We start from the raw sequence: 27,011 nt of genomic DNA on the forward strand, positions 1-27,011 counted from the left end.
CAAATATTACAATTTTCTTACGTTGTTCTTGTTGTATGCTGCAGAAACGGAATGGATCGCCTTTGTATCCTTGAAGGCAAGTACATGATGGTAAATGATTCACAACTTGGCATTCCGCATTTTGTGCACACGTTCCAGGGCATGGATCTTGACACTTGCTTCTGACACAGGCTTGGTTTGAGGAACAGTCAGAATTTAGGACACATTCCGGCCTACAACCTTCGTATGGATTTCCGATATGATCTTCTACACAAGTGCAAGATCCGGCATTGTTTTGTTCTCTGCAGACGGCATTTGCCCCACAAGGACTAGGTGTACAAGGAGAAGTTGGTTCTCTTGGTACATCCTGTTGAGTCGGCACACATTGACTGAAGGGATCACCGGTGTATCCAATAGAGCAAATGCACATTGGAGTATGACTTACAACCCTACATTCTGAGTTAGAACCACAAGCCCCAATACATGGATCTTGACATTTTTGTCTAATACATGCACGATTGCTGTCGCATTCGGAGTTACTGATACATTCCGGTCGGCAATTGGGGGCAGAACCCACCATTCCGTCAATACAAGTGCAAGACGGAGAGTTTCCAACCGACCGACATTCTGCGTTAGGCCCGCAAGGTGAGGGTTGACAAGGATTACCCACAGTCATTTGAACTGGAGGTTCAACTGTAAAAAAAAAAAAACAAAATCCATTTTAAACGCATTGACGTTATTCCAATTTAGTTGACATACTGATCGGTTGACAACGACTAAACGGATCACCACTGTAACGATTAGGACAGCTGCAAATTGGATTGTGGTTGACGACAACGCAATTAGCTCCGATTCCACATGTGCCAGGACAAGGATCACGACATTTCTGATTACTGCAAGCTTGATTTTGGGAGCAATCTGAACTGACGACACATTCAGGTCTGCAAGTTGGTGGACTTCCAATAAATCCTGGTACACAAGAGCACACCGCTTGACCATTTATTTCACGGCACTGGCTGTTGGGACCACACGGAGTTGGGTTGCATGGATTCGCCACTTGTGGCGATTGTTGTGGTCGGCACTGTATGAATGCATTACCAGCCATTCCATTTGGACAACTGCACATTGGAATATGATTGATGACATCGCATATAGCATCTTGTCCACATGTTCCTGGACAGGGATCGACACATTTACTTCTTATGCATGCCTTTTCTCGTGAACAATCAGAATTAAGTACGCATTCTGGCCGGCATCCTTGATATGGATCGCCTTGATACTCAGGCAAACATGAGCATACTCCATCGTTACATTGAGCATTTGGTCCACATGGAGATGGATTGCATGGATCATCTCGTACTGGTTCTTTCGGTGGAGGTGGCTCAGGGTAACAGCTTGTGAATGGATCGCCCGTAAAACCACTCTCACAGGTACAAATCGGTGTGTGATTGATTACATTACACCTCGCACTGATTCCACATGATCCAGGGCAGGGATCTCTACACTTCTCATTCATACAAGCTTGTGCGCTTGAACACTCCGCGCTGATGGTGCACTCTGGTCTACAATTTGGTGGTGATCCAATGTAATTGGGAAGACAAGAACATGATGGAATTTCGTTTGCGTTTCTACATTGGGCATTTGGACCACAGGGAGATGGTACGCATGGATCCCGCACAATGATTTGTGTGTCTTGTGGAGGAGCTGAGATACAATAATGATTATGAAAATGCAAGTATATGATATGGATTCAATCTTACGTGGATTAGGGTAACATCGTGTGAAGGGATCTCCCGTATATCCAGATAAACAAGAACAAATTGGGCTATGATTATTAACGTTACATCGTGCGTTAGTACCACAAGTTCCTGGACATGGGTCAGTACACTTTTGATTGACACAGGCTCGGTCCAAGGAACATTCAGAACTGGAGATACATTCCGGTCGACAGCCTGGAGGTGTTCCAACGTATTTGGGAAGGCATGAACAAACGGCTTGGCCATTAATTTCTCGGCATTGACTGTTGGGACCGCATGGACTTGGTTGACAAGGGTTCACGTATTCTTGAAGAGCTGCAGGATAATTGGTGTTCATTATACAATTATTCTTCGTGTGAAGCTACACTAATAAAGCCATTATAGAAGATTCGAAAATTGTATGATTTTCGCGAAGCTTCTGGTAAAGCACTAAGAAACAGCGCAAAGCGATTTAATATTTGTTTCTTTGAAAAAAAAAAAAAAAAAATTGAGCTTAAAGGTCTCGTGGAGACTCAACCATGTTCACCGGAACATTTTGCATGGAGCAGTTAGTACATAAGACTAATTGCGGTGTTGCTGCAATATTGCTGTTGTGTCTTATATTTTTTCCCAGCTAAATTCGAGTATATGAAGACTAATTCTTGAGACGTTCTCTTATTGTATTTTGATACAAAATCCATTTGGAAGCAAAATTAACAAGCAGAATTGAAAGCAAAAAGCGGAATATTACAATAATAGCGATAGCAAATATTACAATTTTCTTACGTTGTTCTTGTTGTATGCTGCAGAAACGGAATGGATCGCCTTTGTATCCTTGAAGGCAAGTACATGATGGTAAATGATTCACAACTTGGCATTCCGCATTTTGTGCACACGTTCCAGGGCATGGATCTTGACACTTGCTTCTGACACAGGCTTGGTTTGAGGAACAGTCAGAATTTAGGACACATTCCGGCCTACAACCTTCGTATGGATTTCCGATATGATCTTCTACACAAGTGCAAGATCCGGCATTGTTTTGTTCTCTGCAGACGGCATTTGCCCCACAAGGACTAGGTGTACAAGGAGAAGTTGGTTCTCTTGGTACATCCTGTTGAGTCGGCACACATTGACTGAAGGGATCACCGGTGTATCCAATAGAGCAAATGCACATTGGAGTATGACTTACAACCCTACATTCTGAGTTAGAACCACAAGCCCCAATACATGGATCTTGACATTTTTGTCTAATACATGCACGATTGCTGTCGCATTCGGAGTTACTGATACATTCCGGTCGGCAATTGGGGGCAGAACCCACCATTCCGTCAATACAAGTGCAAGACGGAGAGTTTCCAACCGACCGACATTCTGCGTTAGGCCCGCAAGGTGAGGGTTGACAAGGATTACCCACAGTCATTTGAACTGGAGGTTCAACTGTAAAAAAAAAACAAAATCCATTTTAAACGCATTGACGTTATTCTAATTTAGTTGACATACTGATCGGTTGACAACGAATAAACGGATCACCACTGTAACGATTAGGACAGCTGCAAATTGGATTGTGGTTGACGACAACGCAATTAGCTCCGATTCCACATGTGCCAGGACAAGGATCACGACATTTCTGATTACTGCAAGCTTGATTTTGGGAGCAATCTGAACTGACGACACATTCAGGTCTGCAAGTTGGTGGACTTCCAATAAATCCTGGTACACAAGAGCACACCGCTTGACCATTTATTTCACGGCACTGGCTGTTGGGACCACACGGAGTTGGGTTGCATGGATTCGCCACTTGTGGCGATTGTTGTGGTCGGCACTGTATGAATGCATTACCAGCCATTCCATTTGGACAACTGCACATTGGAATATGATTGATGACATCGCATATAGCATCTTGTCCACATGTTCCTGGACAGGGATCGACACATTTACTTCTTATGCATGCCTTTTCTCGTGAACAATCAGAATTAAGTACGCATTCTGGCCGGCATCCTTGATATGGATCGCCTTGATACTCAGGCAAACATGAGCATACTCCATCGTTACATTGAGCATTTGGTCCACATGGAGATGGATTGCATGGATCATCTCGTACTGGTTCTTTCGGTGGAGGTGGCTCAGGGTAACAGCTTGTGAATGGATCGCCCGTAAAACCACTCTCACAGGTACAAATCGGTGTGTGATTGATTACATTACACCTCGCACTGATTCCACATGATCCAGGGCAGGGATCTCTACACTTCTCATTCATACAAGCTTGTGCGCTTGAACACTCCGCGTTGATGGTGCACTCTGGTCTACAATTTGGTGGTGATCCAATGTAATTGGGAAGACAAGAACATGATGGAATTTCGTTTGCGTTTCTACATTGGGCATTTGGACCACAGGGAGATGGTACGCATGGATCCCGCACAATGATTTGTGTGTCTTGTGGAGGAGCTGAGATACAATAATGATTATGAAAATGCAAGTATATGATATGGATTCAATCTTACGTGGATTAGGGTAACATCGTGTGAAGGGATCTCCCGTATATCCAGATAAACAAGAACAAATTGGGCTATGATTATTAACGTTACATCGTGCGTTAGTACCACAAGTTCCTGGACATGGGTCAGTACACTTTTGATTGACACAGGCTCGGTCCAAGGAACATTCAGAACTGGAGATACATTCCGGTCGACAGCCTGGAGGTGTTCCAACGTATTTGGGAAGGCATGAACAAACGGCTTGGCCATTAATTTCTCGGCATTGACTGTTGGGACCGCATGGACTTGGTTGACAAGGGTTCACGTATTCTTGAAGAGCTGCAGGATAATTGGTGTCCATTATACAATTATTCTTCGTGAGAAGCTACACTAATAAAGCCATTATAGAAGATTCGAAAATTGTATGATTTTCGCGAAGCTTCTGGTAAAGCACTAAGAAACAGCGCAAAGCGATTTAATATTTGTTTCTTTGAAAAAAAAAAAAAAACAAAAATTGAGCTTAAAGGTCTCGTGGAGACTCAACCATGTTCACCGGAACATTTTGCATGGAGCAGTTAGTACATAAGACTAATTGCGTTGTTGCTGCAATATTGCTTCTGTGTCTTATATTTTTTCCCAGCTAAATTCGAGTATATGAAGACTAATTCTTGAGACGTTCTCTTATTGTATTTTGATACAAAATCCATTTCGAAGCAAAATTAACAAGCAGAATTGAAAGCATAAAGCGGAATATTACAATAATAGCGATAGCAAATATTACAATTTTCTTACGTTGTTCTTGTTGTATGCTGCAGAAACGGAATGGATCGCCTTTGTATCCTTGAAGGCAAGTACATGATGGTAAATGATTCACAACTTGGCATTCCGCATTTTGTGCACACGTTCCAGGGCATGGATCTTGACACTTGCTTCTGACACAGGCTTGGTTTGAGGAACAGTCAGAATTTAGGACACATTCCGGCCTACAACCTTCGTATGGATTTCCGATATGATCTTCTACACAAGTGCAAGATCCGGCATTGTTTTGTTCTCTGCAGACGGCATTTGCACCACAAGGACTAGGTGTACAAGGAGAAGTTGGTTCTCTTGGTACATCCTGTTGAGTCGGCACACATTGACTGAAGGGATCACCGGTGTATCCAATAGAGCAAATGCACATTGGAGTATGACTTACAACCCTACATTCTGAGTTAGAACCACAAGCCCCAATACATGGATCTTGACATTTTTGTCTAATACATGCACGATTGCTGTCGCATTCGGAGTTACTGATACATTCCGGTCGGCAATTGGGGGCAGAACCCACCATTCCGTCAATACAAGTGCAAGACGGAGAGTTTCCAACCGACCGACATTCTGCGTTAGGCCCGCAAGGTGAGGGTTGACAAGGATTACCCACAGTCATTTGAACTGGAGGTTCAACTGTAAAAAAAAAAAACAAAATCCATTTTAAACGCATTGACGTTATTCCAATTTAGTTGACATACTGATCGGTTGACAACGACTAAACGGATCACCACTGTAACGATTAGGACAGCTGCAAATTGGATTGTGGTTGACGACAACGCAATTAGCTCCGATTCCACATGTGCCAGGACAAGGATCACGACATTTCTGATTACTGCAAGCTTGATTTTGGGAGCAATCTGAACTGACGACACATTCAGGTCTGCAAGTTGGTGGACTTCCAATAAATCCTGGTACACAAGAGCACACCGCTTGACCATTTATTTCACGGCACTGGCTGTTGGGACCACACGGAGTTGGGTTGCATGGATTCGCCACTTGTGGCGATTGTTGTGGTCGGCACTGTATGAATGCATTACCAGCCATTCCATTTGGACAACTGCACATTGGAATATGATTGATGACATCGCATATAGCATCTTGTCCACATGTTCCTGGACAGGGATCGACACATTTACTTCTTATGCATGCCTTTTCTCGTGCACAATCAGAATTAAGTACGCATTCTGGCCGGCATCCTTGATATGGATCGCCTTGATACTGAGGCAAGCAGGAGCATATTCCATCGTTACATTGAGCATTTGGTCCACACGGAGATGGATTGCATGGATCATCTCGTACTGGTTCTTTAGGTGGAGGTGGCTCAGGGTAACAGCTTGTGAATGGATCGCCCGTAAAGCCACTCTCACAGGTACAAATCGGTGTGTGATTGATTACATTACACCTCGCACTGATTCCACATGATCCAGGGCAGGGATCTCTACACTTCTCATTCATACAAGCTTGTGCGCTTGAACACTCCGCGTTGATGGTGCACTCTGGTCTACAATTTGGTGGTGATCCAATGTAATTGGGAAGACAAGAACATGATGGAATTTCGTTTGCGTTTCTACATTGGGCATTTGGACCACAGGGAGATGGTACGCATGGATCCCGCACAATGATTTGTGTGTCTTGTGGAGGAGCTGAGATACAATAATGATTATGAAAATGCAAGTATATGATATGGATTCAATCTTACGTGGATTAGGGTAACATCGTGTGAAGGGATCTCCCGTATATCCAGATAAACAAGAACAAATTGGGCTATGATTATTAACGTTACATCGTGCGTTAGTACCACAAGTTCCTGGACATGGGTCAGTACACTTTTGATTGACACAGGCTCGGTCCAAGGAACATTCAAAACTGGAGACACATTCCGGTCGACAGCCTGGAGGTGTTCCAACGTATTTGGGAAGGCATGAACAAACGGCTTGGCCATTAATTTCTCGGCATTGACTGTTGGGACCGCATGGACTTGGTTGACAAGGGTTCACGTATTCTTGAAGAGCTGCAGGATAATTGGTTTTCATAATACAATTTATCTTCGTAAAGGCCCAAAAACACACACGGCGCAATGACACCTTCTCCATATAAAATAGAAGGCGTGGTCGCTTTCCCGCCTTCCATTTTGTATGGAGAAGGCGTCATTGCGCCGTGTGTGTATTTGGGCCTTGAGAAGCTACACTATTAAAGCCATTATAGAAGATTCGAAAATTGTATGATTTTCGCGAAGCTTCTAGTAAAAAACTAAGAAAGAGCGCAAAGCGATTTAATATATTTCTGAAAACAATGGGGCATATATGCCTCGTGGAGACTCAACCTTGTTCACCGGAACATTTTGCATGGAGCAGTTAGTACAGTGGTTTTCAACCTTTTTCAGTTCATGCACCCCCTTTTGATAATTTACACAAGCTTTTCCCCCCTATCGGAACCATGAAAGAAAAGCTGTAGTAATTAAAAAATATAAGGCTTTTTAAACTTTAATTTTAAACAGGTTTCAAGCAGGAGCAGGAAAACACCAATACACGGGCATTTTCAGCATCACTTGTGAAGGTGTGTGTTACGATTTATCGTCAACAAGCATATAGAGCTTTCTAAGCCAGATCTCACCAATACAGGCTTAGTCGTGTATCCTTATAAAATCGATTTGTTTTCAACTAAAAAATTAGCTGATATTCAATTTCGAAAAATATTTCACTTATGAATCCTAGTTCATTCGTGTTACCTGTTCCAACAAACTGTGTTTTAGTGGAAACATAAATGAAATAAAACTAAAAATCGGCCTACCACTTGAATAAAAGTTCGGGGCATGAGGAAATTTTTTGTTATCACAGTTGATTATTTACGCCCAAAAATAAAACTTGTATTAGTGAAATCGACCACTAATACTAGCACAGATAGAAAGGTCTATTTGACGTATGCCTATAGAGCAAAATAATGCGCAAAAACCGGTGCATGGGTTTTTCGCGAGCGAATTTATTGGACACTGAAAAAAATGTCGCACCACCGTCAATCATAAAATCGCATTACATGTGAAATTTTTCCACTCGCGATTCCCCCCCTGCAACGGTCAAATTCCCCCCTAGGGGGGAATTCCCCCCCGGTTGAAAACCGCTGAGTTAGTACGTAAGACTGATTGCGGTGTTGCCGCAACAATGCTTTTTGTCTCATATTTTGTCCAGCTAAATTCGAGTATACGAAAACTGATTCTTGAGACGTTCTCTTATCGTATTTTGAAGCAAAATCGATTTTGGAAGCAAAAATAACAAGTAGAATTGGAAGCATAAGGCGGAATATTACAATAATAGCGATAGCAGATATTACAATTTTCTTACGTTGTTCTTGTTGTATGCTGCAGAAACGGAATGGATCCCCTTTGTATCCTTGACGGCAAGTACATGATGGTAAATGATTCACAACTTGGCATTCCGCATTTTGTGCACACGTTCCAGGACATGGATCTTGACACTTGCTCCTGACACAGGCTTGGTTTGGGGAACAGTCAGAATTTAGGACACATTCCGGCCTACAACCTTCGTATGGATTTCCGATATGATCTTCCACACAAGTGCAAGATCCGGCATTGTTTTGTTCTCTGCAGACGGCATTTGCACCACAAGGACTAGGTGTACAAGGAGAAGTTGGTTCTCTTGGTACATCCTGTTGAGTCGGCACACATTGACTGAAGGGATCACCGGTGTATCCAATAGAGCAAATGCACATTGGAGTATGACTTACAACCCTACATTCTAAGTTAGAACCACAAGCTCCAATACATGGATCTTGACATTTTTGTCTAATACATGCACGATTGCTGTCGCATTCGGAGTTACTGATACATTCCGGTCGGCAATTGGGGGGTGAACCCACCATTCCGTCAATACAAGTGCAAGACGGAGAGTTTCCAACCGACCGACATTCTGCGTTAGGCCCGCAAGGTGAAGGTTGACAGGGATTACCCACAGTCATTTGAACTGGAGGTTCAACTGTAAAAAAACAAAATTAGTTTTAAGCGCATTGACGTTATTCCAATTATTTTGACATACTGATTGGTTGACAACGAATAAACGGATCACCATTGTAACGATTAGGACAGCTGCAAATCGGGTTGTGGTTGACGACAACACAATTGGCTCTGATTCCACATGTGCCAAGACAAGGATCACGACATTTCTGATTACTGCAAGCTTGATTTTGGGAGCAATCTGAACTGACGACACATTCAGGTCTGCAAGTAGGTGGACTTCCAATAAACCCTGGTACACAAGAGCACACCGCTTGACCATTTATTTCACGGCACTGGCTGTTGGGACCACACGGAGTTGGTTTGCATGGATTCGCCACTGGTGGCGATTGTTGTGGTCGGCACTGTATGAATGCATTACCAGCCATTCCATTTGGACAACTGCACATTGGAATATGATTGATGACATCGCATATAGCATCTTGTCCACATGTTCCTGGACAGGGATCGACACATTTACTTCTTATGCATGCCTTTTCTCGTGAACAATCGGAATTAAGTACGCATTCTGGCCGGCATCCTTGATATGGATTGCCTTGATACTCAGGCAAGCAGGAGCATATTCCATCGTTACATTGAGCATTTGGTCCACATGGAGATGGATTGCATGGATCATCTCGTACTGGTTCTTTAGGTGGAGGTGGCTCAGTGTAACAGCTTGTGAATGGATCGCCCGTAAAGCCACTCTCACAGGTACAAATCGGTGTGTGATTGATTACATTACACCTCGCACTGATTCCACATGATCCAGGGCAGGGATCTCTACACTTCTCATTCATACAAGCTTGTGCGCTTGAACACTCCGCGTTGATGGTGCACTCTGGTCTACAATTTGGTGGTGATCCAATGTAATTGGTGAGACAAGAACATGATGGAATTTCGTTTGCGTTTCTACATTGGGCATTTGGACCACAGGGAGATGGTACGCATGGATCTCGCACAATGATTTGTGTGTCTTGTGGAGGAGCTGAGATACAATAATGATTATGAAAATGCAAGTATATGATATGGATTCAATCTTACGTGGATTAGGGTAACACCGTGTGAAGGGATCTCCCGTATATCCAGATAAACAAGAACAAATTGGGCTATGATTATTAACGTTACATCGTGCGTTAGTACCACAAGTTCCTGGACATGGGTCAGTACACTTTTGATTGACACAGGCTCGGTCCAAGGAACATTCAGAACTGGAGACACATTCCGGTCGACAGCCTGGAGGTGTTCCAACGTATTTGGGAAGGCATGAACAAACGGCTTGACCATTAATTTCTCGGCATTGACTGTTGGGACCGCATGGACTTGGTTGACAAGGGTTTACGTACTCTTGAAGAGCTGCAGGATAATTGGTTTTCATAATACAATTTATCTTCGTAAGAAGCTACACTATTAAAGCCATTATAGAATATTCGAAAATTGTATGATTTTCGCGAAGCTTCTAGTAAAAAACTAAGAAAGAGCGCAAAGCGATTTAATGTATTTTTGAAAAAGATTGGAGCATATATGCCTCGTGGAGACTCAACCTTGTTCACCGGAACATTTTGAATGGAGCAGTTAGTACGTAAGACTGATTGCAGTGTTGCCGCAACAATGCTTTTGTGCCTCATATTTTTTCCAGCTAAATTGGAGTATACGAAAACTGATTCTTGAGACGTTCTCTTATCGTATTTTAAGACAAAATCGATTTTGGAAGCAAAATTAACAAGCAGAATTGGAAGCATAAAGCGGAATATTACAATAATAGCGATAGCAGATATTACAATTTTCTCACGTTGTTCTTGTTGTATGCTGCAGAAACGGAATGGATCGCCTTTGTATCCTTGACGGCAAGTACATGATGGTAAATGATTCACAACTTGGCATTCCGCATTTTGTGCACACGTTCCAGGACATGGATCTTGACACTTGCTCCTGACACAGGCTTGGTTTGGGGAACAGTCAGAATTTAGGACACATTCCGGCCTACAACCTTCGTATGGATTTCCGATATGATCTTCCACACAAGTGCAAGATCCGGCATTGTTTTGTTCTCTGCAGACGGCATTTGCACCACAAGGACTAGGTGTACAAGGAGAAGTTGGTTCTCTTGGTGCATCCTGTTGAGTCGGCACACATTGACTGAAGGGATCACCGGTGTATCCAATAGAGCAAATGCACATTGGAGTATGACTTACAACCCTACATTCTGAGTTAGAACCACAAGCTCCAATACATGGATCTTGACATTTTTGTCTAATACATGCACGATTGCTGTCGCATTCGGAGTTACTGATACATTCCGGTCGGCAATTGGGGGGTGAACCCACCATTCCGTCAATACAAGTGCAAGACGGAGAGTTTCCAACCGATCGACATTCTGCGTTAGGCCCGCAAGGTGAAGGTTGACAGGGATTACCCACAGTCATTTGAACTGGAGGTTCAACTGTAAAAAAACAAAATTAGTTTTAAGCGCATTGACGTTATTCCAATTATTTTGACATACTGATTGGTTGACAACGAATAAACGGATCACCATTGTAACGATTAGGACAGCTGCAAATCGGGTTGTGGTTGACGACAACACAATTGGCTCTGATTCCACATGTGCCAAGACAAGGATCACGACATTTCTGATTACTGCAAGCTTGATTTTGGGAGCAATCTGAACTGACGACACATTCAGGTCTGCAAGTAGGTGGACTTCCAATAAACCCTGGTACACAAGAGCACACCGCTTGACCATTTATTTCACGGCACTGGCTGTTGGGACCACACGGAGTTGGGTTGCATGGATTCGCCACTGGTGGCGATTGTTGTGGTCGGCACTGTATGAATGCATTACCAGCCATTCCATTTGGACAACTGCACATTGGAATATGATTGATGACATCGCATATAGCATCTTGTCCACATGTTCCTGGACAGGGATCGACACATTTACTTCTTATGCATGCCTTTTCTCGTGAACAATCGGAATTAAGTACGCATTCTGGCCGGCATCCTTGATATGGATTGCCTTGATACTCAGGCAAGCAGGAGCATATTCCATCGTTACATTGAGCATTTGGTCCACATGGAGATGGATTGCATGGATCATCTCGTACTGGTTCTTCAGGTGGAGGTGGCTCAGTGTAACAGCTTGTGAATGGATCGCCCGTAAAGCCACTCTCACAGGTACAAATCGGTGTGTGATTGATTACATTACACCTCGCACTGATTCCACATGATCCAGGGCAGGGATCTCTACACTTCTCATTCATACAAGCTTGTGCGCTTGAACACTCCGCGTTGATGGTGCACTCTGGTCTACAATTTGGTGGTGATCCAATGTAATTGGTGAGACAAGAACATGATGGAATTTCGTTTGCGTTTCTACATTGGGCATTTGGACCACAGGGAGATGGTACGCATGGATCTCGCACAATGATTTGTGTGTCTTGTGGAGGAGCTGAGATACAATAATGATTATGAAAATGCAAGTATATGATATGGATTCAATCTTACGTGGATTAGGGTAACACCGTGTGAAGGGATCTCCCGTATATCCAGATAAACAAGAACAAATTGGGCTATGATTATTAACGTTACATCGTGCGTTAGTACCACAAGTTCCTGGACATGGGTCAGTACACTTTTGATTGACACAGGCTCGGTCCAAGAAACATTCAGAACTGGAGACACATTCCGGTCGACAGCCTGGAGGTGTTCCAACGTATTTGGGAAGGCATGAACAAACGGCTTGACCATTAATTACTCGGCATTGACTGTTGGGACCGCATGGACTCGGTTGACAAGGGTTCACGTATTCTTGAAGAGCTGCAGGATAATTGGTTTTCATAATACAATTTATCTTCGTAAGAAGCTACACAGATTCGAAAATTGTATGATTTTCGCGAAGCTTCTAGTAAAAAACTAAGAAAGAGCGCAAAGCGATTTAATGTATTTTTGAAAAAGATTGGAGCATATATGCCTCGTGGAGACTCAACCTTGTTCACCGGAACATTTTGCATGGAGCAGTTAGTACGTAAGACTGATTGCGGTGTTGCCGCAACAATGCTTTTGTGTCTCATATTTTTTCCAGCTAAATTGGAGTATACGAAAACTGATTCTTGAGACGTTCTCTTATCGTATTTTAAGACAAAATCGATTTTGGAAGCAAAATTAACAAGCAGAATTGGAAGCATAAAGCGGAATATTACAATAATAGCGATAGCAGATATTTCAATTTTCTTACGTTGTTCTTGTTGTATGCTGCAGAAACGGAATGGATCGCCTTTGTATCCTTGAAGGCAAGTACAGGATGGTAAATGATTCACAACTTGGCATTCCGCATTTTGTGCACACGTTCCAGGACATGGATCTTGACACTTGTTTCTGACACAGGCTTGGTTTGAGGAACAGTCAGAATTTAGGACACATTCCGGCCTACAACCTTCGTATGGATTTCCGATATGATCTTCTACACAAGTGCAAGATCCGGCATTGTTTTGTTCTCTGCAGACGGCATTTGCACCACAAGGACTAGGTGTACAAGGAGAAGTTGGTTCTCTTGGTACATCCTGTTGAGTCGGCACACATTGACTGAAGGGATCACCGGTGTATCCAATAGAGCAAATGCACATTGGAGTATGACTAACAACCCTACATTCTGAGTTAGAACCACAAGCTCCAATACATGGATCTTGACATTTTTGTCTAATACATGCACGATTGCTGTCGCATTCGGAGGTACTGATACATTCTGGTCGGCAATTGGGGGGTGAACCCACCATTCCGTCAATACAAGTGCAAGACGGAGAGTTTCCAACCGACCGACATTCTGCGTTAGGCCCGCAAGGTGAAGGTTGACAGGGATTACCCACAGTCATTTGAACTGGAGGTTCAACTGTAAAAAAACAAAATTAGTTTTAAGCGCATTGACGTTATTTCAATTAAGTTGACATACTGATCGGTTGACAACGAATAAACGGATCACCACTGTAACGATTAGGACAGCTGCAAATCGGGTTGTGGTTGACGACAACACAATTAGCTCTGATTCCACATGTGCCAGGACAAGGATCACGACATTTCTGATTACTGCAAGCTTGATTTTGGAAGCAATCTGAACTGACGACACATTCAGGTCTGCAAGTTGGTGGACTTCCAATAAACCCTGGTACACAAGAGCACACCGCTTGACCATTTATTTCACGGCACTGGCTGTTAGGACCACACGGAGTTGGGTTGCATGGATTCGCCACTTGTGGCGATTGTTGTGGTCGGCACTGTATGAATGCATTACCAGCCATTCCATTTGGACAACTGCACATTGGAATATGATTGATGACATCGCATATAGCATCTTGTCCACATGTTCCTGGACAGGGATCGACACATTTACTTCTTATGCATGCCTTTTCTCGTGAACAATCGGAATTAAGTACGCATTCTGGCCGGCATCCTTGATATGGATCGCCTTGATACTGAGGCAAACATGAGCATATTCCATCGTTACATTGAGCATTTGGTCCACATGGAGATGGATTGCATGGATCATCTCGTACGGGTTCTTTCGGTGGAGGTGGCTCAGGGTAACAGCTTGTAAATGGATCACCCGTAAAGCCACTCTCACAGGTACAAATCGGTGTGTGATTGATTACATTACACCTCGCACTGATTCCACATGATCCAGGGCAGGGATCTCTACACTTCTCATTCATACAAGCTTGTGCGCTTGAACACTCCGCGTTGATGGTGCACTCTGGTCTACAATTTGGTGGTGATCCAATGTAATTGGGAAGACAAGAACATGATGGAATTTCGTTTGCGTTTCTACATTGGGCATTTGGACCACAGGGAGATGGTACGCATGGATCTCGCACAATGATTTGTGTGTCTTGTGAAGGGGCTGAGATACAATAATGATTATGAAAATGCAAGTATATGATATGGATTCAATCTTACGTGGATTAGGGTAACATCGTGTGAAGGGATCTCCCGTATATCCAGATAAACAAGAACAAATTGGGCTATGATTATTAACGTTACATCGTGCGTTAGTACCACACGTTCCTGGACATGGGTCAGTACACTTTTGATTGACACAGGCTCGGTCCAAGGAACATTCATAACTGGAGACACATTCCGGTCGACAGCCTGGAGGTGTTCCAATGTACGTGGGAAGACATGAGCAAACGGCTTGACTATTGATTTCTCGACATTGACTGTTGGGACCGCAAGGATTTGGCTGACAGGAGTTTTTGTTATCTTGTTTGGCTGCAAAGTATAAAATGGTTGCGTTCTTTATCGGTTAGTTTCTTGAAAAATAGAAACATTCTCTTTGAGTGCTGTAAAAGGAAGTCTGTCCTAAGACACATTTGGCAGTACTGTTATTTTTTGGTTTACGTTTTTGCTTATGTATCATTTTTCTCTTTTGCATCCAATTTTTACCTTATTTTTATGGCAAAACATGTATAGAATTCATTGAAAATTTTTTTTTCAAAATATATTTTAAATATAAAGCTTTAATAATTAGAGTGGCTACTGGCAAATCATAGCAAAATGAGAATTGTTGTTCTAGATTCTGACTGTAAGGCACATAAGACACACTTCTTCAGACTAGTTCTAGACTATTTATCGACAGATTTTATAATGAACACAAGTGATATAGAGGTTTTTCGTCGAACTGTTACCCATATTTTTCTATTTTTTCTTCTTTCAATTAATTATAAGTAGTCAAAGATTAATAGCGTTGAATAATTATTTTTCAATAAGTTTTGAATTTAGTATTGTTTTTGATAAATTAAGAATCACAAGAAAAATATTCAACAATTTTCTTGACCTTCGAATAATGTTGAGTTTTACAATCTAGAAATTAGGGTTTGCAATATTCCCGAGAATAGATTTCCCGGGAAACGGGAATGAAAAATCTCATTTCCCGGGAATTCCCGGGAACCAGGAAAGGAAAAAATCCTTAGCAAAAATGAGATTTAAAATGAAGTTTATTAATAAAAAGTTTCAAACAATCGTTTACAATTTGATTATCAATTGAAGAACAAAATTTATTCAAGTTCACTCCAGAAATTCATGAACAATCGTCTATCAATCGCCTCAGTTCCGCTGACAATTTTTCATTAGGCCCAAATAATGTAGTTCCCTTCTGTAAAACTTTGCTTAAGATCGCTGAATTACCGCTGGTGTCTGATTTCTAAGATATTTCCTAATCACCGATTCCAGCTTTTGCTACATTTCATGAGAAACTGAAGAGTCCAATATTTTTAGTTTGTTGAAGATAAAGCTGAGTGTTTGGCAGCCAGATTTTAAAGCGTTTGAATGCCTTCGTAATTAATGTGAAATCGCGGCCACGACCCAAGTTACACTGACTGAGTTTTATTAATTTATTTATTTATGGTCGCATTGATTTACGGGTTTCAGTTTTTTTTTATCAATTTACAGGTTTCAAAATTTTTTGTCAATAAACAAAGAAAAAATCAAGCAACTATCCGCTTAGTAGTAAACTCACTAGCAAAGACAAAGAAAATATCTCTTAATTTTTCGTTTACTGATTAAGACAGCTTATATTTTTGACAAATAAATTGAGCAAATAATTACACGGCAAGCAAATATCGATCGTCGTTTCAAGCAAATATTTGCTTCGTATAATGCACACTATGAATCTGCTCTACACTTCTACGACGTAAGTTTCATGTTTTGATACGATATTTAGTTTTATTGCAATATTGTATGGAAAATTTTCCGAGGAGCTCGGGAATCCCGGGATCCCGGGAATCAATATTCCTGTTCCCGGGATCCGGGAATCCCGGGAAAAGGCAATTCCCGGGAAATCGTTCCCGGGATTGCAAACCCTACTAGAAATCGTTCCAAAACTTCTACCAAACATTATTGAACACAAATTTTCGCCAAATTTGTCCTTTTTGACATGCACACTGTCAGAATGGAGGAAAGTGATAACAATTAAACTCAATGTTCTCATTGAAGGTGCTGAAGATGGAAAAGATTGACAGCGAACCCTCAGCAACGTCGAGCTCAAAAGTTCGTTTTCGAGTGTGAGATAACGCTCAACACTGATTCTCACGTTGATGCAAATACAATCAAATTAGTTTCAATATATATCAACCATGAAATTACGCTTCGTCAATATTCTCCTTTGTGGTCAGTCAATAGTTTGTAGTAGAGTAAAATATGTATGATGAAATCTTACGTTCTTTTCGTTCGACGCAATATCGAAACGGATCACCCTCATATCCTTCGGCACAGGAGCATGAGGGTAAATGATTGACAACTTGGCATTCAGCATTTTGACCACACGTTCCGGGACAGGGATCCTGACATTTGTTACGTATACAGGCGCGGTTAAGGGGACAGTCGGAGTTCAAGACACACTCAGGACGACAGCCTTCGTACGGGTTTCCAAAGTGATCTTCGATGCACGTGCATGCTCCAGCACCGCTTTGTTCTCGACAAATGGCGTTAGCTCCGCATGGACTGGGAACACATGGAGACTGAACTTGAATTGGATAATCGGCTGCAAAATTAACGAAGACATGAATATAAAGACGATTTCCTTGAAGAAATGCGCAGTGGAGCAGAGGTTATGGGGGTTGGGGCGAACCAGGAGAACAAAGCGACCATACAACCATCGAAAGCCTTAAGCGATTGTTTTGTTGAGTTTGCGGTTGCATTTGTTAGATTTGCGTGATTGACCTGTTTCGGTTTAATTTGGCGTTTAAATTTCTATTGTGATATTATGCGTTGCGGTGTTGCAGCAGGCGATTAGAGATGGAGAATTCACACACTTACCTTATTGAATTCTCGTTTGCTTGAAGCATGAAGCATAATAAAGCAGATCTTAACTATACCACGGGCTGAAGTGAACATTAACGTGTGTTGGAGATAATTGTAGATGTAGCCCAGAAGTGCTTACATAAATTAATTGTAGATGTAGCCCAGAAGTGCTTACATAAATTCAGTTTTGTGATATATACGTTCTATACACTGGGGTCTTGTTTTACGCGGTTGGTTGTACCGGTTAATCCGATTGAAAAAATAAATTGTAAGTAAATAAAAAAGTTATACAGAAATGGGAACAATACATGCCAAATTCGTTTATTCAAAATGAAAATTCCATGAAAAGCAGGGCAACAACATTTTCATCATGATTTTGCTATATTTTTAAGCTTCAGCATTCGTTTCTTAACCCTCTAGTGCCCAGTGCCGCCTTTAGACGGTCTTCAGTTGAACCTCTAAAAAGCTTTAATAAGAACTTAAAAAATGTTTATAAAGCTTCATACTGATTTTTTCGAAGTCCGTCTAAAAATTAATTTGGGCACTAGAGGGTTAATCGAAAGTTAATCGCAATGATCTCGACTCATATCGCAATTATGAATGTTTTTTTCTTCTTATTTTCCGAATCAACGAAAATTGCCTATAATTTTAAATTCTCAGAAATTTTGGAACAAATATATCAAAAACATACATTGAATAGATAAAAAAAAAACAGAAAATCTCTTTTTAATGATCTATACGATTATTTTACTTTACTTTTTATTAGATTTACTTATACTGAACTTATTTGATGCCGCGTAAAAAAAGTCTGCCATACCGCAAAAAAATAATCCGCGTTATTTGAAAAAATCGTGTAAAAATTATCCGTATATAACTATTGTAAAAAATCGCGTAAAAAAGCCGCGTATAAAAAAAACGCATTTAACTAACTCGCGTAAAAAAAGACTCCAGTATAATATGAAACTTAACCTAAATGTAACACATTTTGGTTTAACATTGAATAAAGTATAAACGGTGATATCCCGGTGTAGAATTGTGGATCAGGGAGCTTCTACCAGAAATTTGAATTTTTCATTTCATTTCACCAGCATGTTTGTGCTACAGTTTCCAAATGTGATATTTTTTGCTCAGATTAGGTCTGTGCAAATGCAGCTTCACTATTCATGATACGGTTCAATTTTGAAAATAAATGAGTGTGGTTTGAAAAATAATTGCTTTTTCTGTTGTTTTCTATCAAGCAGCTCAATACTAGATAATGCTTAACCATCTAGGGCCCAGTGCCGCCTTTAGACACGCTTCAGTTAAACCTCTAAAAAGCTTCAATAAATACTTAAAAAATGTTAATAAAGATTCATAGTGATTTTACAGATGTCCGTCTGAAAAATAACTTGGGCACTAGAGGGTTAAACCGATATTTTTGAGTAATATTGTTGAAGGCTTCGTGTGCAAATTGCAGCTTGAAAGTGTTTCGAATTAAAAGCGTTTTAAATTGCGACCAAAAGCCAGATTATACTAAGCAAATTTCAATCTCCAGTTTAAAGCGGTGAAGCAGTCAACCGGTGTTGTCATCATTTCATTGATTTTGTGCATCAATAAGCATTGATTTTCCATTGGTATATTGAAAAAAAGCGAATAATACACGAAACAGAGGCAAAATTGAGACTTTTGAAAGTCATAATTATTGAAGCAATAGATGTTCTGACCATTTTTGTGTGTTAACAGCACGTTATAGTGTACATGCATGTATACGTAAAATTCTATCAACATCTACTTTTTAAGCACTCGAACCCTATGCATCGTAGGTTGGGTTGATGATATTCCAAAATGTTATGAGATATCACAACCGCGCTAATGAGCAAAATGAAATAGTTTAAGCGTGAAGCCTTTCAATAGCGTGTTATCATAGATTCCATTTTGGTTTGGTATTGGTCCGACACAATAAGATAAATAAAGATTGAGAGACTCACCTTGTATTGGCTGGCAACCGGTAAATGGATCGCCAGTGTATCCATGGTCACATGAACAGCTGGGTGTATGGTTGACAACAGTGCACTTTGCGTTCAGACCACAGGATCCAGGACACGGATCGGTACATTTTTGACGAATGCAGGCTTGGTTCTGAGAGCACTCGGTACTTAGGACACACTCAGGACGACAATTCGGTGGTGTTCCTACATGGTCTGGCAAACAGGAACAGGCTTCTTTGCCACCGATTGCTTTGCATTCTGCATTTGGTCCGCAGGGTGAAGGTACGCAAGGAGTCGGAGGAGCTTTCGTAGTGTCGCGAATTTCTTGATAGCAGCGAGTGAACGGATCACCCGTAAATCCGGGGTTGCAACTACAGATGGGGTTGTGATTGATAACTTGACATTTAGCATTTTGTCCACATGATCCAGGGCACGGATCTATACATTTATAGTTCACACAGGCTCCCTGCGAGTCGCAATCACTACTTTGGAGGCATTCTGGACGACAATTAGGAGGGCTTCCAATCATTACAGGTTGACATTTACATACAGCGACGTCATTCTGAATACGGCAAATACTGTTTGGGCCGCATGTACTTTGATCACAAATGAGTGGAGCTCGCGTGATTGGTTCTACCCTTAACTCACAGCGTGAGAACGGATCACCAACCATTCCTTCTGGGCAAACACAAGTTGGTACATGGTTAACTATCTCACAAAGGGCTTGGCCCCCACAAACACCCGGACAAGGATCAACACACTTGTAGTTCACACAAGCGAGGCTCTCTGCACAATCACTATTTACATCGCACTCTCGTCGACAACCGGAGAAGACATCGTAGGGATTTCCTTCATAGCCTTGCAAACAATAACAAGCACCGGCTTTGTTTCGTTCCCTGCATTCTGCATTGGGACCACATGGAGATGGAGCGCATGGTGTAAGACGTTCTGTAGTCGCTGTAAAATAACATTACAACACAACAACATTAAAAACATTACAATTCAATTTGTTTTTCATTAAATGGTATAGAAGTCGACTTACGTGACAGAGTTCGGTCACATTGTACTAGAGGATTACCCTCGAAACCATCATTGCAAACACAAACAGCTCGATGGTTGATTGCTTGACAAACGGCGTTGTGTCCACATGCACCAGGGCATGGATCAGTACATCGTTCATTCTGACATGCCAAATTACTGGCACATTCAGCATCGTACGTACATTCTGGACGACAGAGCGGCGGTCTACCTATATAATTTGCTTGGCAAGAGCAGGCAGCTTGTGTGTTCACTACTCTACATTGTGAATATGGTCCACAAGGTGACGGTAGACACGGATCGACTGGTGGTATGTCACGGTAATCTTTTTTGTTACATCGAATAAACGGATCTCCAGTGTAACCTGGGGGACAGCTACAGATGGGATTGTGATTTACAACTTGGCATCGGGCCTCTGTTCCGCAAGTACCAGGGCAGGGGTCGGCACATTTTTGATTGAGACAGGCTCTATCCTGGCTGCACTCCGAGCTAACAACACATTCTGGTCTACATGATGGAGGAGTTCCAATATAACCTGACTGGCATGAGCATACTGAGTGCCCGTTTACTTCGCGGCAATTACTATTTGGACCACAGGGTGACGGAGAGCATCCTTCCGCTTTTGGCCGTGCTGTTACTGTCTCTGTTATGCTACATCCTTTGGAAGGATCACCAGTGTAACCCTCAAGACATAAACAAATAGGGCTATGATTCTGCACTCTACATTCAGCATTTAAACCGCAAACTCCAGGACACGGATCTTTGCATTTGTTGTTAACACAAGCTCTGAACTTATCGCAATCTGAGTTTTGTACGCATTCTGGACGGCAGCCTGTGTATGGATCACCGAAATAGTCCGGAAGACAAATGCAGGATCCAGCTCCATTGCGTTCCTTGCAAACAGCGTTAGCGCCGCATGGGGACGGATTACACGGATTGACTTGTACGGGTTCACGTTCTAAGGAAAAATAAATAAAAATTACTGGTTAGCACCTTCAACTGGAGAAACTAGAATCAGCAAACATTCTTACGAGGAGTGAATTCTGTGCAAACTGAAAATGGATCACCGGTAAATCCAACCTGGCATTCGCAAACCGGATTGTGTTTGATTACAGTGCAAATTGCATTTAGCCCACAGGAGCCAACGCATGGATCTTTACATTTTTCATTTATACAAGCCAAATTTGCAGAGCATTCGGCATTAATCATACACTCTGGACGACAGTTGGGTGCCCGGCCAATATAGTTTGGCAGACATGAACAGGTGGGCGTGTTTCCAACAGCTCGACATTGAGAGTTGGGTCCACATGGAGAAGGCACACATGGATCACCATCAGATACCACAGGACGTTCTAGAAATGAGTTATTTACATAATAGATAGAAAAGAGGAGTGGAAATTTAGTCAATGACATGCAATTGCAACAAGATCTTCCATGCATGCTTACTTTCTAACGGTGTACACTTTACAAAAGGATCTCCGGTGAAGTCAGAAGAACAGCTACAGATAGGGCTATGATTGACGATCTGACAACGTGCGTTTTGTCCACATGTACCCGGACAAGGGTCTTGGCATTTTTGGTTAATGCAAGCCTTGTCGGGAGCGCATTCTGAACTAACGACACATTCTGGTCGACAACTTGGCGGAGTTCCAATAAAACCTGTTTGGCAAGAGCATACTGCATGTCCGTTGATTTCACGACACAAACTATTAGGTCCACAAGGGGACGGCGAACATGGATTGAGAGGTACGTTTTGCTCTACAAGTGTGTATTTACATAAGTTAGAGTGATAGATAGGATAAATACATTAATCTTACTCGGAGGAACAGGTTCGTGGCAGGCGGACAGTGGATCGCCTGTGTATCCAGAAATACAAGCGCAACTGGGAGAGTGGTTGACCACGTAACATTCAGCGTTAATGCCACATACACCAGGGCATGGATCTTTGCATTTATTATTAACACATGCTTTGTTACGTGGGCAGTCACTATTAGTCACGCACTCCGGACGGCATCCACTGTACGGATCGCCAAAATATTCCGATAAACATGTACAAGAGCCAGCACCGTTACGTTCCTTACAAACAGCATTCGATCCACACGGCGAAGGATTGCAAGGATCCCTCATTTCGTTTTGTATTGGTGGAACTATAATAGAGCGTAAATAAAGATAAAACATAGATAGGCACACACAAGCACACACACATGCTGATAGCGTAGTAGAAAAATAAAGTAGGTACAACTGGAGACTCCCTTGGATAGAAGCTTTATTGCTACGATGATCTACATTGAACGACTCTTAATCCAAAGAATGTTTATTCAAATAACGGAATGTTGAGCTTTCAGTTGGATCTACTTTAAAGAAAACACTAATTTGTATAATATTACACAAAACACTCAGTGGGCACTACACATGCACTTATATACTAGGAATATTTCAGAAGTAGAGTGAAGGCAAATTGTGTAAGATAAGGTGTAGTCTGAATTGAAAAATACTATTTAAATTCTAAAGTAACAGAAGGTATAGTGTAGAAAACTACGGAGAGAGCTTTTCACTGTACTTCTACTTAGATAAAGAAATGAAAAGATCTTACGAGGAATATCCATACACCCAGAGAAGGGATCGCCAGTAAAACCGGATGAGCAGGAACATACAGGGGAATGTTTGATTACATTGCAAACGGCATTTGGTCCACATGAGCCCGGGCATGGATCTATACATTTCTCATTAATACAGGCAAGATTTCCAGCACATTCGGAGTTGATCGTGCATTCGGGTCGGCAGTTCGGTGCGCGACCTACATAATTAGGTAGACAAGAACAAGCGGGAACTGTGCCTGCAGTTCGACACTGTGAGTTAGGACCACATGGATTAGGTATGCAAGGATTTTCTGGTTCTCTTGGTGCTGGACGTTCTGCAGTAATGAGAGAAATAAATCAGGATTTGTATGCTTGGTTCGACTAGTACGAGGAACTTACTTTCCTCTGGCAGGCACTGTACGAAGGGATCACCAGTGAAATCAGAAGGACAACTACAAATCGGGTTGTGATTAATAACGTTACATCTGGCATTCAAGCCGCAGGTTCCAGGACAAGGATCAACACACTTCTGGTTTAAGCAGGCCTTATACTGAGAACACTCTGAGCTAACAATACATTCCGGACGGCACGCCGGTGGTGTACCAACGTAATTTTTCTGACAAGAGCAAACTGCATGGTTATCTACTTCACGACATTCGCTGTATGGCCCACAAGGTGACGGTCGACAGGGGTTAACAAGAACTGGATCGGCTACTGTAAATTGAAAATCACGGATTTCAGGGATTTTTTCAGTTGTTTATAGTGAATGCACCTACTTTTTGGGATTTCATGACAGACAACCGAAGGGTTACCAGTGAATCCAGCAAGGCATGAACACATAGGGGCATGATTGGAAACAAAGCATTCGGCATTGCGTCCACACATTCCAGGGCACGGATCCGTACATTTGTTGTTTAAACAGGACCGAGTCTTAGGGCAATCAGCATTTAAAATACATTCAGGCCTACATTCATGGTAAGGGTCACCAAAATAATCCGGCAAACAGGTACAAGAACCCGCATTATTTCGCACATTGCATTTTGCATTTACACCGCAAGGTGATGGAGTACATGGGTCTACAATTTCAGGCTCTCGTTGAACTAAAATAATTCATGTAGAATAATAAAAATGTTCTAGCTTCTAGATATTGGCAAAAAGACTTTACTTGGTATTGGCATGCATGCCGAGTAGGGATCGCCAGTGTAGCCATCGTAGCATTTACAACTGGGTTGATGATTCTGTACGACGCAAGTAGCGTACGAACCACATGATCCTGGGCAGGGATTCTCGCATTTTTCGTTTATACAAGCCAGCATAGCAGTGCATTCAGAATTCGAAGTGCATTCTGGCCGACAATTGGGAGATCGACCAATGTAGTTTGGTAAACATGAACATACAGCAGTGTTACCAACTTCTTTGCATTGTGAATTGGGTCCACAAGGTGATGGTTGACAAGGATATTTTGGTTCTTCGTTAATGATGGGGGTTCCTAGATAGTGAATATTTGCAATATATACACCGAAACTAACTGTATGTAAATTAATTAAAGCTTACTCTCTTCAGGCACACATCTTGAGAAAGGATCTCCAGTGAATCCAACTTTGCAACTACATATGGGATTATGGTTGACAACCTGACAGCGTGCATTAAGTCCGCAGGTTCCTGGACAAGGATCTCTACATTTTTGACCAACGCACGCCTTGTCCAGAGGACATTCGGAACTTACAACACACTCCGGCCGACAACTGGGAGGTGTTCCAATAAAGTTAGGACTACAAGTGCAAATAGCATGATTGTTGCCAACTCGGCAAATGCTGTTTGGTCCACAAGGCGATGGCTGGCATGGATTAATTGGTTCGTCTTCAACTGGACGATAAAAAAGAAACTTGGTTTAGATAACTTAAAATCCCGTTGAAAAAAAATCTTACTTTCTGGTTGTAGAGTACATGAAGTAAATGGATTACCGATGTAACCGTGGATGCAAGTGCAAGTAGGGGAGTGATTAACTACGTGACATTCGGCATTGGAACCACAGGTACCAGGGCAGGGATCGACACATTTACTATTGATGCATGCTCGCGTTCTTTGACAATCACTATTCATGACACATTCTGGTCTACAACTAACATATGGATCACCGAAATATTCTGGTAGGCATGAACATGAGCCTGCACCTGATTGCTCTCTACAAATAGCATTTACACCGCAAGGACTCGGCGTGCAAGGCATGGGTGCTTCATGGATTACTAAAACAGGAGGAAAAAGATAGTTTAGGAATAGAAAATGTATCAGTTCGTCGTAGAATCGATGATTAGGGTGCTCAGTGTATGTTTTTTGTAATTCAGCTTACTTTGTATTTTATTGCAACCAGAGAAGGGATCACCCGTGTAAGATGGATAACATGTGCACATTGGTCTATGCGATACAACTCTACATTCTGCATTGGGCCCGCATGATCCTTGACAAGGATCAACACACTTTTCATTGACACATGCTAAATTCATAGAACATTCAGAATTAACAACACATTCCGGTCGACAGTTAGGAGGTCGTCCGATGAAATTGGGCATACATGAACATATTGGGCGATCACCATTTACCCGACAGTTTGCATTTGGACCACAGGGAGAGGGCTGACAGGGTTGCTCTTGTGAGACAGGTTGTTCTAAAATAGCCGGGGAAACACATTGAACATATATGACATATAAATAGAATGCATAAGCTTATAGCATAGCATTTGCGAAGAACATCTCCGTAAAAATATGAATCGAATTTCAATACACTTTATGTTTGAATACGTAATTTTTCGGAAACGATCTTCGAAGCTGAAGCAGCTGTGGCAATAAAAGCGAACATAAACGAGGAATTCTTACTCGGTTCTGGAGTACATCTCACAAAGGGGTCACCAACAAATCTAAAATTACAGCTACATATGGGATTGTGATTGACAACTCGACATCGTGCGTTGAGACCGCATGTCCCCGGACATGGATCTACACAACGTTGGTTAATGCAAGATTGGTCCCTGGAGCATTCAGAGTTGAGCATACATTCCGGTCTACAGTTAGGAGGTGCTCCAATACAATTATTTTGGCACGCACAAACGGCTCGATTGTCTACCGCTCGACAAATGCTATAAGGACCGCATGGCGAGGGTATACAAGGATCGATTGGTTCATCTTTAGGCTCTAATATCCAATGAATAGAAGGAAAGGTTAGATACAAAAAAGAAGTACAAACTATAGAATAGGACATACTTTCGATAATAAGGAGATAACAGGCTAGTGATGGATTGCCCACAAATCCAGATACACATGTGCATACAGGAGCGTGATTATGTACACGACACTCAGCATTCAGACCGCATGTACCAATGCATGGGTCGACACATTTAGTGTTAACACATGACTTGTCGTACGGGCAGTCTGAACTTTGAATGCATTCTGGTCTACAGCTGACGTAAGGATCACCAAAATAATTTTGCATGCAAGTACATGAACCAGCACCGTTATATTCTTTACATATAGCATTTGATCCACATGGCGATGGGTTGCAGGGATTTATCGTTTCTTCGTGGTATACGACTATAAAAATCATGATTTCAGAAAAATTGATGGTTTCCTACACGTTTACAA

At 41.9% G+C, this 27,011-nt stretch overlaps 1 protein-coding gene across 6 annotated transcripts in view; it reads right to left on the reverse strand.

Annotated features, from left to right (window-relative positions):
* LOC129731453 (uncharacterized) overlaps positions 1 to 27,011 on the reverse strand; it is a 365,349-nt gene that overhangs the window by 26,470 nt on the left and 311,868 nt on the right. For 4 of the 6 annotated variants that reach the window (XM_055691463.1, XM_055691460.1, XM_055691465.1 and 1 more), the window contains 33 exons: positions 26,634 to 26,960; positions 26,250 to 26,564; positions 25,727 to 26,041; positions 25,305 to 25,622; positions 24,931 to 25,242; positions 24,542 to 24,865; positions 24,153 to 24,476; positions 23,776 to 24,090; positions 23,391 to 23,711; positions 22,615 to 22,944; positions 22,244 to 22,555; positions 21,829 to 22,149; positions 20,802 to 21,755; positions 19,760 to 20,716; positions 17,209 to 17,532; positions 14,952 to 15,263; positions 13,951 to 14,895; positions 13,240 to 13,890; positions 12,510 to 12,821; positions 11,509 to 12,453; positions 10,798 to 11,448; positions 10,050 to 10,361; positions 9,049 to 9,993; positions 8,338 to 8,988; positions 6,699 to 7,010; positions 5,698 to 6,642; positions 4,982 to 5,632; positions 4,217 to 4,528; positions 3,216 to 4,160; positions 2,502 to 3,152; positions 1,740 to 2,051; positions 739 to 1,683; positions 22 to 672 (listed from right to left, as the gene is read on the reverse strand). In XM_055691463.1, the coding sequence (XP_055547438.1) occupies positions 22 to 672; positions 739 to 1,683; positions 1,740 to 2,051; positions 2,502 to 3,152; positions 3,216 to 4,160; positions 4,217 to 4,528; positions 4,982 to 5,632; positions 5,698 to 6,642; positions 6,699 to 7,010; positions 8,338 to 8,988; positions 9,049 to 9,993; positions 10,050 to 10,361; positions 10,798 to 11,448; positions 11,509 to 12,453; positions 12,510 to 12,821; positions 13,240 to 13,890; positions 13,951 to 14,895; positions 14,952 to 15,263; positions 17,209 to 17,532; positions 19,760 to 20,716; positions 20,802 to 21,755; positions 21,829 to 22,149; positions 22,244 to 22,555; positions 22,615 to 22,944; positions 23,391 to 23,711; positions 23,776 to 24,090; positions 24,153 to 24,476; positions 24,542 to 24,865; positions 24,931 to 25,242; positions 25,305 to 25,622; positions 25,727 to 26,041; positions 26,250 to 26,564; positions 26,634 to 26,960 (17,517 nt within the window). The remainder of the gene's footprint in view (positions 1 to 21; positions 673 to 738; positions 1,684 to 1,739; positions 2,052 to 2,501; positions 3,153 to 3,215; positions 4,161 to 4,216; positions 4,529 to 4,981; positions 5,633 to 5,697; positions 6,643 to 6,698; positions 7,011 to 8,337; positions 8,989 to 9,048; positions 9,994 to 10,049; positions 10,362 to 10,797; positions 11,449 to 11,508; positions 12,454 to 12,509; positions 12,822 to 13,239; positions 13,891 to 13,950; positions 14,896 to 14,951; positions 15,264 to 17,208; positions 17,533 to 19,759; positions 20,717 to 20,801; positions 21,756 to 21,828; positions 22,150 to 22,243; positions 22,556 to 22,614; positions 22,945 to 23,390; positions 23,712 to 23,775; positions 24,091 to 24,152; positions 24,477 to 24,541; positions 24,866 to 24,930; positions 25,243 to 25,304; positions 25,623 to 25,726; positions 26,042 to 26,249; positions 26,565 to 26,633; positions 26,961 to 27,011) is intronic. The other 2 variants (XM_055691461.1, XM_055691462.1) reach the window with 2 other exon arrangements.

This window comes from Wyeomyia smithii, chromosome 3 (genome assembly GCF_029784165.1).
Source record: "Wyeomyia smithii strain HCP4-BCI-WySm-NY-G18 chromosome 3, ASM2978416v1, whole genome shotgun sequence".
NCBI lineage: Eukaryota > Metazoa > Arthropoda > Insecta > Diptera > Culicidae > Wyeomyia > Wyeomyia smithii.